Raw genomic sequence first — 12,852 nt, forward strand, 5'->3', positions numbered from 1 at the left:
TTTGTACTTCCTGTACTTATCAGCTGCTGTATGTCCTGCATGAAGTGGTGTATTCTTTCAAGTCTAACACAGTGCTCTCTGCTGCCACCTCTGTCCATGTCAGGATCTGTCCACAGCAGTAGCAAATCCCCATAGAAAACCTCTCCTGCTGTCCATAGGTCAAACCCCCCATGGTCTCATACTTGTCCCCTATCCTGCGAATAGAGTACAAGTAAGTTTTTGGTGGAAAACCTCTTTAAGGTACTGCTGTATAACAAGGAAACTGCCAGTGAGGAGGACATGGCTGTGCAAAGCTAGTCCTCCACTATGAGATACTCAGATACATGGAGGCCTAGCTGGTTAGTGGGTATTAGTAGCAGCTAGACGGCAGGTGCGGCTCTTCTAAGCTGAATTATGACCAGATCAAAGTTGACATGGTAAAGCTAGACACCCAGTCATTCTCCATTGGAAAAAAAAAAGAAAGCTAATGAAATCTGTGTCATATAAATCTACTGCTCTCCAAATATTTTCTCAGTACACAAAGAACTGTATGACAGCTGCTATTAACATCAGAGGCAAATGTATCATGTTTTATGGTGAAATGCTGGAGTCATGGTTATGGCCATTCTCACGCTCTATCGGAGTAGATCATCATAAATGTTCATTTACTCACATAGGTAAAATCCCTCAGGTCATCATGTGAACCTATTATATAGGCCCATGTGTGAAAACATATCCACCATATAAGTACAACATGGCAGTGACTCTTTACAGCCTGGATGTATCATGAAACCTAAGCAGTAATGTTGGAAATCCCACTAGCTCGTAAAACAACATAAAGTGAATGGGATAGTTGCAATATTATAGCCGGTTTTATCTCTATTACTATCTTGGGTTATACGGATGCAGGTTACATACACTCTCAAATATCCAAATACAAAGCTCAGAAAAGCTCTTGTTTTACATTCATCCCAGGGGGGTTGGAGTACTCAGATACACACACAATAATAAAATACATATCTGACATAGGAAATCATCGATACAGCCATAGGCTACGTATATTTTCAATAAATAATGGCCATTGTTGCAGATTGCAACAATGGCCGCTGTTTATTGACAGTGTGGCTTAAGATTAGGTTCTATAGAAGAAAGTCTGTAGTGTATACACACTGTATACAATACGGCCGGTGCTCTACGCGGTCGCACAAAAAACTGGCATGTCTATTCTGTGTGGTCGCTATTCAGTGGCTTCTCAAAAACAGAAGTGTTACTCCAATAAAACTCGATTTAACCGCAAGGGTTACTCCATTATACAAGCACAGTATACATCACCAACATGATGCACACCCTATATTCACGTCACATAGATGATAGAACTAAACTTTGCTTGCAAAATGAGAACAGCAGAAGGGCTAAGGCCTCAGTCGTAGATGTGTTTCCTATGTATAAAAGCCGCATGCCTTTCCCAATCTTTACCACTTTGTGTCCCTAAAGGGAAAACACAGCAATAACTCATCCATAGTAAATCAATAAACCTCTATTGATTAACTTAATCTAACTTGGGGTGGAAGGGGCCAGGCTAGTGAGGGGAAGGGCACCTCCAATTTGGGTAGGAATACCAATAATGAAGGGTTGAAAAACAAACAGCCTGCTAAATACAGGACCGTGGTTGATGCATATGTAAGTACCAGGGCAAAGGTCATGACTGTAATACAGATAGTATTTACTCACTGACAAAAAATAATAAATTATTAAAAAATAATAATGCACCGAAATGGAGTCGTTGGAATCAAATGAAACTTCATAGATGTAAATGTAATGATAGTATATGTAAATGATTTCAATATAATAAAGTTTATTGCAGAAAATAGCACAACTGATCGGAGCCTCTAGAACCATGTTGGGGGTCTCTGGTACGGATACAAGATGATATACGGCTGGGCATGGAGGATGCAGTCCCTATGTGGCATCCTATAGCACACTTGGCCACCGAAGGGCCTGTAGATCTTGTTGAAGCTGGCATCCAGCTGGTCCTGTAACTGCTCGACACGGGATAAATCTGGTGACCGGGCAGGTTGTGGAAAGCTGCAATCTGGAGACATTCCTAGATGTGCGTGGATGGGCATTATTCTGGCTAAAATGGCAGCTGGAAGCCCTGGCATAATAAGACACGTGTCTTTAGGATGTCCTGTATATATGACTCAGCTGTTAGTTTGTAACTTATCACTACTAGGGGTGACCGACCATCATATGTGATGGTTCCCCAGATCAGCACACTAGCAGGGGCAATGTGTCACTCCACAGCAAAGGCAGGATTAAAACACTCATCATGAGGCCTCCACACTTGAACCCGATCATCATTGGATCATTTGTCTCTCTTATGAGACCACACCTGTAATCATTTATAAATCTGCCTCTACAACAGGCTGAGTTTTGCAGCAATCGAGTGTATAACTAAAGACTAAAGATGAGCGAACTTCAGGAAAGTGGCCAAACCAAAACACTCGGAGTCAACTCTTGGCGTCTGGAGAAGTCGAAAGCCGCCCTAGTCAGAGTCCTGAAAAACATAGATACAGCCAGACGCCAGGAGTCGAATGCCGAGCATTCAGGTAGGGAAACTACTGAAGACTTACAGCACTATTACACAAGGCTATTATCGTCCGTATTTATCGCATCTACGGACGATAATTGCTTTGTTTAATAAAAGGCAACGATCAGCGCGATGTCGGCTGATCGTTGTCTTTCACCATGTTGAAAGACTAACAACAACGATAGTGATCATCTTCTGCCATCGCTCTGTGTAACAGGAACAGCGACAGCAGACCGATGTAAAGATTGTCCAAGGAGCCCCTCCCGCACCTCCCCTGCTCTTACCAGCTCATTGTCAGCGCGTGTAATAGCGCTGGAAGTAAGCGGGGAACAAAGAATAAGGGCACTATTCCACCGGACGATTATCGTTCCGATTATCGTTAAATCGTTCGAATCTAAACGATAATCGTTCGGTTGAAATGCAGTTAACGATTAACGACCGAACAAGAAATTGTTGATCGCTTTATAAGACCTGGACCTATTTTTATCGTTGCTCGTTTGCAAAACGTTCGCAAATCGTTCGCATTGAATAAGACATCGTTCGGTCGTTTGCAATAGATACGAACGCAATAGCGAATAAATAGCGAAGAAAAACGATCGCAATTACGATCATAAGTAACGATTATCCTTCCATGGAAATGAGTGAACGTTTTCAGGTCTTTCGCAATAGCGGTCGTTTGAGATCGTTAATCGTTAACGATTATGCAAATGATAATTGTCCGGTGGAATAGGGCCCTAAGCGAGTGCTGATCTGACAGGTCTGTGCTCGCTCCTGCTGATCGTCCTGCTTTAAACAGTAAAGCCTGTGCTCCTCCTATGTAAGGCGATTATTATCGCCTATTGCAATTACATTTTATTGCACCCTGATAACACTCGATCCTTTGGATATAGGTACACGAGAGGATCTTTAGAACAATCACCGCCTAGAATTAGGAGATTAATACTGTTGCAGCCAACAGATTTCACAATGAATAGCAAAAAGTAAAACAGATCACCATAAAAAATTTAGGAGCTGAGGTCACGCTAATCTCCTTGTTGGAAAACTAATCTCCCTATTGAAAAACTTTTCAGTAAAACCCCACATCCGCAGCGCTCCACTGTCTTGCAAACTATTCACTTTTTGCCTATTGTGAAAAGTAACGGCCACTCATTGGCTGCCGGCTGTAACACAAAGGGAATTAGGTACTTTGCTAAGACGCCTAGAAAGTGGAGAGCCCGTCTAGGAAATCTTATTCTATTCTTAGTCGACCTCCTACAGCTAAAACGTGCTGTGTGTTAGCAAACAGTATGGTCTCTGCTTACGGGAAATGTCTGTTCCCTGTGGTATAGCGGCATTGTACAAACATCTGGCACGAGCGAGAACTCAGCGTCTCTGCATTCACCTAACAATATACAAGACACCCACATATAATGTCAACCCTGTTCTAACGTAGGATTATCCCCTATATTAAGATCAAAAAGGTGCATAGTAAAAAAAAAAAAAAAAAAGTGATCAATACAGAATTTAAGTGGAGCTCTGAACACTGAAACGTTAGCACAACATTACAAGTAACTAAGGCTACGTTCACATCAGCGTTTCACCATCCGGCACCATTCCGTCTACCTTTTCCGTTTTGGAGTAAGCAAAACGGAAACTGTCGGATCCGTTAAAATCCCCATAGACTCCCATGATATATTAGTGTGCTCCGTTTGCCCTAATTGTGCTCCGTTTGCATGCAATCCGTTCAAGATCCGTTTTTTTGAACGGAAGAAAAAATAGTGTTTGCAGTATTTTTCTTTCCGCTTAAAAAAACGGATCACGAACGGAAAGTGCACTTCTGTTTTTTTTTTACATTGTAGTCAATGAGGACGGATCCAAAACGGAAGGTATTTCCGTTCACATCCGTTTATTTTCATCCGTTTTTGCACTGAGCATGCGCAGAAGCAGCAAGAAACAAAAGAAGAAAAATAAACTGATAGAAAAACGGATGCTGACTGATGCAAACGGATGTACAAAACTCAGTTTTTTTAAGCCAAAATACAAACGGACCATTAAAAAAAATGAACATTTTGCAATCAGTTTGCATCAGTCTGCTCATCAGTTTATGCTCATCTGTTTAATTAACATGGACGGATCCGTTAGAAACAAAAAAAAACGCTAGTGTGGCTGAGCCCTAACTTAAAGCAACCACCACCGCCATTCAGACTAGCCATTAAAGTTTGAAGTAATTTTGACAAGTCTGCTTGGCATTAAAAACATGGAGCCTAGGTAGAATACATTCAAAACAATTGATTCAGTCAAGATTTACTCGTAATGGATCCACTACAGTCATTAGTTATAAACAGAAGTTATTATTGTGCAAATTATTGTTGTATCGTTTGAATTTAAACGATAATCGTTTCATGTAAATGCAACGCAACGGTCAAACAACCAATGAGTGATCGATCATCGTTTGGTGCAAACAGCAAAATAATTGCTAAACGTTCGCTGTATTCTGCGTTTACACAGAGCAGTAATTTTCCCAATCGAACAATTAACGATTTTGAAGTAAAGATGTGGGTTTTTTTTATATTATCAGCATTATTTAGACTAAATTATATATCGTTTGGAGAATTCGTTATTGCGATCGTTTTAAGATCGCTTAGGCATCACACATGGGGTAAATCGGTGAAAGACTGTTTACACGAAGTGATCTGCACATTTTTATCGAACGACCAACAACGATTAGAGAACGTGTTCAAAGATCAAAATGAACAATTTCTCGCTCTTCACATAATCGTTCGCTGTGTTTACACGAGCCGATTATCGTGATATTATTGTGATAGTTTATTAATTGATAAAAATTGCTTTGTCTAATAGGACCCAAAAGTTGTTAAAATCCTAATTTCTGCAAGATCGGCTAAACGTATTACATGTTGGCCCGCTGATTTCTATGTGGCTCAAACTTTTGATCTCAGAGCAATAAGCTGCCACTGGAGGAGTCTGACAGTGGCTTTCTTTACTTTGTCCATTTAAAATACACAGCTGCTCAGCCTGGCATGTGTATATGGAGATTCTAGTCTAGTCAATGAGTGTCCTTTTTGGTGGGTTGTAACATGCATCTAAAAGGTGTACATTAGGGAGGTCTAGCCCTGATGTATCTCAAGAGAGCCTTAAGGTGCCCAAACACATTTTATACTAAAGTATGTTGGGGTGTCTTTAGCAAAAGGTGTATAGGAACCTCCAGACTTACTGACAGATGTTGGTGGAGAGATGGGTTGGGCATGCTGGATTTTTGAAGCCCACCCTTTTTGTTCTCGGAGGAATAACCCAGTGCCAGAGCTCTCCAGATGAGGTTTAGCTCCCCCCACAGGGGACACAGCCAAACGTTCATGTGTATGGGGATTTTGGGAGAGATTGCTTAGTAATTGAAGGTGTATGGGCGCCTTTATGACAATTTTACATTGGCTGATTATCGTCAAGGAGCATTGTTAGAAATGCTTTTTTGGGCGATAATGGTCAAAGTGCCACGCTAAAATATATTGCTATTGGCTGCACATGTCCTTGTGTAAACAGGATGCGTCCCCAATATCGATATACTCAAATGCCAGCGTGAACAACCCAGAGACCACCCATGCATCCCAGCAGCATGGCCGACCGTGCCTTCAGAGGGCACTGCAATCTCGCTGCTTCCATAGATGGCCCTATATCAGGCCATCTAAAATGACCTTTAGACTAGAGTTGGATAGACCTGCTAATGTGTATGATGGCCTCTTGACCTTCCTAGACATTGTCAAGAGAGAAGGGTCAGGTGTGTTAGATTTTTATGGCTTACACTTATCCTCACCCGTCCTGAACGTTCATGAGTATGGGAAAGCTGGTAGAGATAACCGCTTGCTCAACACACCAACAGGTATTGAACATTTATGCCCACCTATAAGGCCATGTTGGCACTACAAATTTGTTACATCAAATCGATTTTGTTGCTAATACAACACGTGAATTTATATCAAAATCTGAAGCATAGCAATCTAAAATCCAAAGAATAAACCTGAGTGCATGCCTCGGACTGCCACAGAATCCGCAACAGATTTTTCATCCATTGAGGGAGCATGGCCTGATAAATTTAGTGTATTGGCCTTCCACAGAACAAAAATGCAAAAAGCAGCTAATATTCATTTTAACCAGTACGCTATATTATTTTTTTTTTAAATACAATTTCAAAAATTCAAAACATGACATGCAACCAATAAACATTCCACTTCTCTCCAATCATTTAGAAATGCTGACCTTGTAAACCCCCCACCACCACCATCACAAGCCTTGCAAGGTCCTATGGCCATGAAAAAGCTCAGCTGCAGAAATATTAGTGGACATCTGTAATTAAGCCAGTGTGGGTCTAGAGCGGAAACAAACAGCCCCCTCCAGGCACACGTCCTTGACCCGCTCACCTTCTTCGCCTTGTGTAATCTTTGCACTGATCCATTTTAAGAGCCAAAAGCTCCAAGAAGATGTACACAGGATTAATTCAAGAGGGGGCTACAAAAATACCATAACAAATAACCTTTATATATAAAACCGCCAAAGACTTCAACCCCAATACAGGCCGGCAATATTCTGAATGAAGCCGTCAGACCAGCCAAACCCAGGAGAATAAAGCCAGAGCTTCCTTACAATGTATTAGTAACACTCCATATTTTGCACTGATTACAGATAAATAGCATTAGTCTTTATATCGGGGAAATAAAAGGTACAGTAACCTCACCGATCATCATCTTGGCAGCTCTGTGGGTGTCATCATTGTGCTGTCCTCAGCAGCTCAGTCCTGAAATCCCATTCAAACAATATCAGCGTGCATTGTGAGTTTAGCCTGTCGCCCGGGCACGCTTCCAGCTCCACCCACACATCTGTAGCACTCCTGACCCTGACACACGCCGGTCTGCTAATACACCCCCCTCCAGTCAAAGGAACAAATGCTAATTACAAAAGAGAGCTGGGAGGAGCACCTGCCCCTGCATGCTACTTTAGAGTATATACAATATCCATACTGTGTCAATGCACTCCGTAGACTTCTCCGATAAACGTAACGGGCCGGACCTGTTGATAAAATATAGCAAGCTTATTTTTATTGGGTAAAGCGTAACGCTAATGAGAGTTGACATTTATTGAGGTCATAAATCATACGTGACAGGTTACCAGCTTCAGAATTTCTGACCTTTCGCAGCCCAACATTGATTCATATACTGTGCAAGTCTATAAGTGTATGAATCTATCAACGGTATAAGAGCCTTATAATGGGAGGCTTTGTGAAAGCAAGAAATTGGAATCAGCAAATCAATGATCGCAGATAGCCTTTTATAACTGTATTACAAGGGTACACATCAGCAATCATGTCATATTCAATGTTCTTAAAGGAGCTGTCCATTATTAGAAAAAAAGATACATTTACTTCTAATAAAGAAAAAAACATGTCCAGAACTGCAAGCCTGTACCGACAGGGGCGCACAACACTAGAGGATGCACCAAATTTAAGCAACATTTTCAAGGATCTGGAGGGACAATTGCTGGTCCATGATTCTATTTTGAGAATAGTTAGGAGCAGTGGCTGTACAAAGCAAGGGTCTTCACTGAGAACAACGAGCCACGGAACAAACGTAGAAGTACCCCCCTACCCTTGGGAGACAATAAAGAAATTCACGTTTTGGTGAAATTTTTTAACAAATCCAACCCCACATACATTTTAAAGGTCTTTGGGAGGGTCTTATCCATAAGGATTTTTGGGCCGCATCTCCAGGTCCATTCCAAATCCTGGTTATCCAGGACTACAAAACCATAGCTGCTTTCTTCCAGAAACAGAGCTTCTCTGGTCCCAAGTTTCCTGTTGAATTGTAGCTCAGTTCAATTGAAGTGTACAGGTCAGAGGTGCAATACCACACACACAACCTGAGGACAGAGGTGGCGCCGTTTCTAGAAATAGCTATATGTTTGTAATGCTGGATAGCCCCTTGAGTCAGGAAAGGCACGGCTTGGCTGAAAAGGGGCATGATTTTAATATCTTTGGCTGACTAAGCTGGATGCAGCCCAAGGAAGTACAGCCAAAAGCTGTATCTATATTTTCCAAGACTCCTTAGGGCTGCATCCAACTTCTACAGCCACCAGTAATCAAATGCCGAGCGATCCGGCTCAAGCATGCCCAAGTCTCACTCAAGGGAAGATACTGAAGCGTCTTCATACAGCATTGTCTAAAGGCCGCATTAGACTCCTCAATCTCCTAGATTATCGCTCATTTACGCAAACTATCGCACAGTTCAACAAAAGCAATCATTAGATTGTTCGTGTAATCTGATGGCAGATTATTTATAAACATGACAGCAGTGAGCGATCGGCCAACAAGCATCATAAATTACACACACTCAGAAAGAGCGGTGTATGGCACAGAAAGTTTAGTTCTTTATTATTATTGTGTCCTACTCCACCCCGTCAGGTACTTTATATGGCATAAAGAAAACATTTAAACCGTATCTCATCCCCCCCCCAAAAAAAAAAAAAAAAGTCTGGAGGGTTTCAGCTCTCATTTCCCTGGTCTCACTTTTTGCATTTTCTTTTAATACTCCATAAAAAAAAAATCTAAACTGAACTCTGGTTGCTATTAACAAGATTATATTTTTGATGTGTTGCAATGTTGTCTCTTCAAAAAAAAACAAAAAACTATTGATCGAAACCGCTTTCTGAAATGAAAAAATCCCAATGATGCGTTCTATCAACAGGTCTCTTACATGCCAGAAATTCTACAGGAGTCCATACAGCCCTATACATAGTTCAGAGGCACAGACCTCCAAAACCCTGCCTTTAGTTTTTGTTCACAGATGGCCAAGGACACGCCTGATGAGTCCAGGCACACTTATCAGATACTTGAGACACTTTACCGACTGACTAAACAGACTCATTTGGGACTGTATCAAATGGAACAAAAGAGAAGGTATGAGCCACCCACGCAGGAATTCCGACCTGTGGATACTTTGCAAGAGGATATTAATGACTGGCCACCATCTGTAAAGCCATGTAACATATTGCTCCAGCCTGGCGCCAGTATACATATAATAAAAGCCACAGTGACTGAATTACTATGAACGAAACTGGAAATTGTCATGTAACATGATATTTGTATATGCTTCTATAGAACACATCTTGCCCTGAAAGTCATACAAAAAATTCAGGCTGGTGTTTTCTTATGAAACATATGGACTGTTAGGAGGGGGTCTATGATCCAGAAACAATTGTTGCTCTCAGAACTACACATCGGTACAGATAGATGGTTAAATGATGCTCTTTTTTCACAGTGGAAGAAAAAGCTGAGCATGAGTTGCATCACATCACGTTTCGGCTCTACGTTGGAAAGATGAAGTAGAGGCCAATGTAGCCATTGACAGAAAAAAAGTCTAATTGTGACTCTATATGTTCCATTGTCCAATCATATATACTTTTGCGTGGAATAGACCAGCTTTGTGCATCGGATACATTTCGGAGGGACTGACCCTTAAGGCCCTATTACAGAAAGCTTTGTGTAATAAATGGAAACAATAAGCCGCCATTTTTCAATGGCTTTTAACATGTTAGCAACGATCTTCTGCAGCAGACTGTCGCTATCTTCTATGGGCTAACACCCCCCCCCCCACCCCAGCATGCTCTTACCCGCTCACTGTCTGTGCATATAATATCTCCGGCATTAAGCAGGGAATGAGGAGCAAGTGAGCGCTGGCATGACAGGTCGGCACTCACTTGCTCCTGCTGACCGCCCCGTGTACTAGGGGCTTTAGTCATATTGCAATGATGTCATGAGAGGTGATTCCACCCAAAATGCATCAGGCTGGTCGGCTACACAGTAACATAGGATATAATCACTGATGCTGCTTCCAGTCATGGCTGAAACTGTTTACTAAATAGAAATAAGCTGCAGATGTGGCCAAACTTTCCAATAAAAATTCCGTTAAGATTAGGCCCCTCTGGATGCTGATCTTTTGCAAGGGGGGAAGGGGAAGGGGGGGTTATATTGTTTACATGTGTGTTGTATGCTATAAGGATACTATTAATCCATCGTCATCTACTCTATACTTCACACTGTTTCAAGACCCCTGGAGCACCAAAGCAAAGGGATGGGCCCTAAATCCATAGTTTAAAATATTCTTGAAATGTTGAAGTTTTTATTCTGGCCACTCGTAATAATAAACTAACCTTCTGGTCAGTAGAGAAAACATCTCAGCAATTTCCTCCTTATCATCACAGACAGGATTATAGTTAAAGGTGACACCATTACATAGAGAAGATGGAATACACTAGACCAGGGGTACTCAACAACTTTTAGTGAAGGTCCACTTACCGGGGTCTATTGTCAGGTGAAGGTCCGAGCTGAACATCAGTAGGAAACGTGTTTTGTTACTTTGTCACAAACGTTCAACTATTTATATACAGAATTGCTGCTTATTAGCGGGAAAATTGGCATTTTTTTTTTCTCTCTCACCAGGCCTTTGATATTAGGTACAAAGGGGGTGACTGCCCTGGTAGTATATAGCCCCCCCTGTGCGCTCTCCTTCAGTAGTATATAGCCCCCTGTTGCTCCCCCAGTAGTATATAGCCCCCCTGTGCGCTCTCCCCCTGTAGTATATAGCCCCCTGTGAGCTCCCCCCAGTAGTATATAGCCTCCCCGTGCGCTCTCCCCCTGTAGAATATAGCCCCCTGTGAGCTCCCCCCAGTAGTATATAGCCCCCCTGTGTGCTATCCCCCTGTAGTATATAGCCCCCTGTGCGATGTCCCCCAGTAGTATATAGCCCAGTAGTATATAGCCCCCTGTGAGCTCCCACCAGTAGTATATAGCCCCCTCAGTAGTATATAGCCCCCTGTGAGGTCCCCCCTGTAGTATATAGCCCCCTGTGCGCTCCCCCCCAGTAGTATATAGCCCCCTCAGTAGTATATAGCCCCCTGTGAGGTCCCCCCTGTAGTATATAGCCCCCTGTGCGCTTCCCTCAGTAGTATATAGCCCCCCTGTGCGCTATCCCCCTGTAGTATATAGCCCCCTGTGCGATGTCCCCCAGTAGTATATAGCCCAGTAGTATATAGCCCCCTGTGAGCTCCCACCAGTAGTATATAGCCCCCTCAGTAGTATATAGCCCCCTGTGAGGTCCCCCCTGTAGTATATAGCCCCCTGTGCGCTCCCCCCCAGTAGTATATAGCCCCCTCAGTAGTATATAGCCCCCTGTGAGGTCCCCCCTGTAGTATATAGCCCCCTGTGCGCTTCCCTCAGTAGTATATAGCCCCCTCAGTAGTATATAGCCCCCTGTGAGGTCCCCCCTGTAGTATATAGTCCACCTGTGCGCTCCCCCCAGTAGTATATAGCCCCCTCAGTAGTATATAGCCCCCTGTGAGGTCCCCCCTGTAGTATATAGCCCCCTGTGCGCTCCCCCCAGTAGTATATAGCCCCCTCAGTAGTATATAGCCCCCTGTGAGGTCCCCCCTGTATTATATAGCCCCCTGTGAGGTCCCCCCTGTAGTATATAGCCCCCTGTGAGGTCCCCCCTGTAGTATATAGCCCCCTGTGCGCTCCCCCCAGTAGTATATAGCCCCCTAAGTAGTATATAGCCCCCTGTGAGGTCCCCCTTGTAGTATATAGTCCACCTGTGCGCTCCCCCCAGTAGTATATAGCCCCCTCAGTAGTATATAGCCCCCTGTGAGGTCCCCCCTGTAGTATATAGCCCCCTGTGCGCTCCCCCCAGTAGTATATAGCCCCCTCAGTAGTATATAGCCCCCTGTGAGGTCCCCCCTGTAGTATATAGCCCCCTGTGCGCTCCCCCCAGTAGTATATAGCCCCCTCAGTAGTATATAGCCCCCTGTGAGGTCCCCCCTGTATTATATAGCCCCCTGTGAGGTCCCCCCTGTAGTATATAGCCCCCTGTGAGGTCCCCCCTGTAGTATATAGCCCCCTGTGCGCTCCCCCCAGTAGTATATAGCCCCCTAAGTAGTATATAGCCCCCTGTGAGGTCCCCCCTGTAGTATATAGTCCACCTGTGCGCTCTCCCCTTGTAGATGCCCCCCAGACAGAAAAAAAAAAAATATCAAAAACAACTCACCTAGCACCTCGTTCCCCGCTGCGGCTGTCTTCTTCTCTTCCCGTCGGTCCGGCCCCCGGCTGATACGCGCTCTCTGGGGATGTCCCGGGGATTCCCCAGCAGAGCGCGCATCAGTGACCTCAGCGTACGCCGCCGGCCTGCACTTCCGGGAGCGTACACTGAGGTCTGTGGTGCGCGCTCTGCTGGGGAATCCCCGGGACATCC

General features: G+C 43.6%; 2 protein-coding genes across 2 annotated transcripts in view; one reads left to right on the forward strand and one right to left on the reverse strand.

Annotated features, from left to right (window-relative positions):
* NR6A1 (nuclear receptor subfamily 6 group A member 1) overlaps positions 1–12,852 on the reverse strand; it is a 186,147-nt gene that overhangs the window by 148,953 nt on the left and 24,342 nt on the right. The gene's annotated exons all lie outside the window — the stretch shown is intronic.
* The window catches only part of RPL35 (ribosomal protein L35), a 446,139-nt gene continuing 439,326 nt past the window's right edge, over positions 6,040–12,852 (forward strand). The window contains exon 1 of the mRNA XM_069986391.1: positions 6,040–6,045. Within this exon, the coding sequence (XP_069842492.1) occupies positions 6,043–6,045 (3 nt within the window). The 5' untranslated portion in view covers positions 6,040–6,042. The remainder of the gene's footprint in view (positions 6,046–12,852) is intronic.

The sequence above is a fragment of the Dendropsophus ebraccatus genome, chromosome 10 (assembly GCF_027789765.1).
Source record: "Dendropsophus ebraccatus isolate aDenEbr1 chromosome 10, aDenEbr1.pat, whole genome shotgun sequence".
In the NCBI taxonomy this organism is placed as follows: domain Eukaryota; kingdom Metazoa; phylum Chordata; class Amphibia; order Anura; family Hylidae; genus Dendropsophus; species Dendropsophus ebraccatus.